The sequence below is a fragment of the Drosophila erecta genome, unplaced genomic scaffold (genome assembly GCF_003286155.1).
Source record: "Drosophila erecta strain 14021-0224.00,06,07 unplaced genomic scaffold, DereRS2 tig00000000-arrow-pilon, whole genome shotgun sequence".
In the NCBI taxonomy this organism is placed as follows: domain Eukaryota; kingdom Metazoa; phylum Arthropoda; class Insecta; order Diptera; family Drosophilidae; genus Drosophila; species Drosophila erecta.
Window position 1 is genome coordinate 18,152,834 of NW_020825194.1, and position 2,793 is coordinate 18,155,626.

General features: G+C 43.5%; 1 protein-coding gene across 2 annotated transcripts; it reads right to left on the reverse strand.

Annotated features, from left to right (window-relative positions):
• Positions 1 to 413: 413 nt before the first annotated feature.
• Positions 414 to 1,808, reverse strand: LOC6552887 (EF-hand domain-containing protein D2 homolog). Of its 2 annotated transcripts, XM_026982744.1 has the most exons (2): positions 1,212 to 1,808; positions 414 to 1,142 (listed from the first exon to the last, which is right to left on the reverse strand). In XM_026982744.1, the coding sequence occupies exons 1-2, from the start codon at positions 1,693 to 1,695 to the stop codon at positions 589 to 591; spliced, it is 1,038 nt and encodes a 345-aa protein (XP_026838545.1). In that variant the 5' UTR covers positions 1,696 to 1,808; the 3' UTR covers positions 414 to 588. The 2 variants fall into 2 exon arrangements, with proteins under 2 accessions (XP_026838545.1, XP_001979987.1); XM_001979951.3 differs by having other exon boundaries at positions 414 to 1,808.
• Positions 1,809 to 2,793: the final 985 nt, after the last annotated feature.

The following is a 2,793-nucleotide window of genomic DNA, read 5'->3' on the forward strand; positions in this document are numbered from 1 at the left end:
AAAGTCGTCCAACTTGCCACTTGGCGTGTGTGGCGCACATTTGGCTCCTCGGGGAGTCGTTGCCCCAGCCAAATTCCAGCTGCCAGTGGTGCCGTTTTTTCCGGGATGCCCCGGAAATGAAGAATTGCCTCGTAGCGAGGAGAACCACGGAAACTAAACTGATAAAAACCATTGCTCCACTTAAGTTGACAATTTATTTCAATTGGCTGGGCTGAACCAAGTTACCAACCATTATAAAAAAAATTCGTGAAAAATAGGTTCAGCCGAAAAAAGCTGAACTGGTATCACTATTGGGCATAATAAAAGGAAGGAAATAAAATTGAAAAGTAGCCGCCCCACGAGAAGTGGGAGTATCAGAAAGTGGAGGTATGGTTTCTGCAGACCGATTACCTTTGATTGGTCACTTAAGCAGCGTTTGCGTTCCTGGATCGCTTTTTATTGGCAAATGATTTATGGAAAGCTATGGAGTAGATACAAGGTCAGTCTGTAATAAAACTCAAAATTTTGTAGTAATTCAACTGGAAATTTGGCGCAACACTCTTGATTCAGAATTGTATGGTTTGCATTGAAGGCTTCCACGCGAATTGACTACTGCTCACTTTCGAGCTTTTTAAAAAGAGCGGCAGCGGACTTAAAATTTACTCTTCTAGGGTCTGTGTCCTCCTTATTCAATGTTTGAACCGGAACTCTGGCCACCGTTTGATCCGAGTTAATTGGTAAGGGATCATTTTGCAGTGCTATTTTGGCTTCGAAAAATTGTTTTGCACCACTAACACCCACTTTGGACACGTCTACCGCTTTACTTCGGGCCAAACGCTGCCGTTCCCGATTCAATAGATGCCACTTCTTTAATTCCAAGCGGTTTAAAACAGTTCCGTAAATAAGAAGCGCATGGCAGAAGTGCATTCGTACCGCGTGATTTCCCACCACATGGGTCATTAAATTTTTGGCGGCCAAGTGGGTTTGCGGCCTCTCGAGTTTTTCCAGGAATCTCTTCAGCTCTCCCAGACATATGTAGCCGTCCAGGTCTTCATCCGCCTGCATAAAGCAGGAAAAAGCGGAGTCTATTTCGTTGTGATTGAACCAAGCCGAGAAGCGTTGGTGAACTTCGTCCAAGCTAAGCTCGCAATCACAGTCGCTATCTTCGGAAGAGACAGTCATTGATCTTTTCTCCATTACGATCCGGACGGATGAGCTACTTTTCTCAATACCTGGATATAAGGGAGTTCCTTGCAACTGATCCTGGTCTGTTTCCAGATCCCGATTGAGAAAACGATCGATTGGGGAAACAATATCAATGCCACTATCCAAACTCAAGGTGGATGCGTCACGTATCTCCCTGCAGAGAATCGACTTTCGCATATATCGGTACGAGCAACAGGATGTAAAGGATGATCCGGAACTGAGCTCCTCCTCCTCTTCTACAAACGAGATCTCCTCCAGCGCTGGTTCATTTGGTGTGTTATAGCCTGTGGTATCTTTCGCTTTCTCTGGAACTTCCAAAATGTCCGCCTCCTCGGAAACCTCGAAATTTGTCTCAAATAACCGTCCAATGTTCAACGTGCTGTCTACTTCATCACAAACCATCTGCTTTTCCGGCTCGATTTTCGGATCGTTTCCGAGCGAACTCTGACTTTCGTTAGACGTTGCTGCTGGGATTTGGAACTGGTCCCGGACGATGAATTCCTCTGACATAGTTGCAATGTAGATGTAGTTTTTAAATTCAATAGCAGCACACGGATTTTGTTTGACCAAAAGCTATACAAATATATATAAGTCCTACGCTTTCTGAGCCACTTTAAACCTACTAAATGACAGTTAAATCAACAAAGATGGATACAAATGCGTTCTTTGATTTATGTAATAAAATAAAAACCCCATATATTTTTCCCTAGTAAGTAAGTTTTAGTATTAGTAACCAGGGCTGCTTGCCGAATTGATTGAATGGCTTTCATATTCCGCACTTACAAGGTCCAGTTTTTACGGTCGGGGTCCGTGGGTTCCCAGTTCACTTCATATTAGGCTTAGGTCGAAAATTCGGCACGTCTTTTCGGTACGGACCCTGTTAGCATGCCATGGCCATAAACAGTTAATTAAGCTTTTATTGGTTACTCTTTTTGGTTGACGCACAGGCGACGGTCTGACGAGCTGACTTTTCACGTTTTATTTGACAAACAAGCGGCCAAAAAGTGACGACCATAAACGCTGACCCAAGTCGCCTTGGTTGCGGCTTTGTGGCTATATGGCTTCTGATCCACCTCCGACTTTCGCAGGAGCTATTTGCCGTGTTCTGGTCGCTCACTTTTTTGCCTGGCTTATTTATTCACTCATTTCGTGTGCAAAAATATTTGGTGATAACGAGCTGGCAGCCCACGGCTGCTTGTCATGTTTAAACCACATTTATTTACCGCTGCCTTTGCCCTGGCGACAATAAAAAAAAGTGAACGTATTACGTATATATAATTTGGACTTTTTTGTTCTGCAGCTCTTGTATTTATTTGGTTTAATTTTTTTTCTGGGCTACCCATACAAGAAGAACGAGCGGCAAGAAATGTTTGAAAAAAGTTGCTGGTTTCAGCATTTAATTTACATAGCAAAGTTTTCCTTATTTCGAGAATTCTGATTATAAAATTGCCGGTGAAATGGGAACTTGCGAAACTGCCTGCAACTGGGTTAAGCCAGAACATCGACGGCCAGATAAAACACCAAAAAACGAACAGTTTGTCCTGCAAACAGGGTCCTGCGAAAGGGCAGAAAGGCAGCTAGCTGCCAAAAGTTGTGTGACCCTTAATC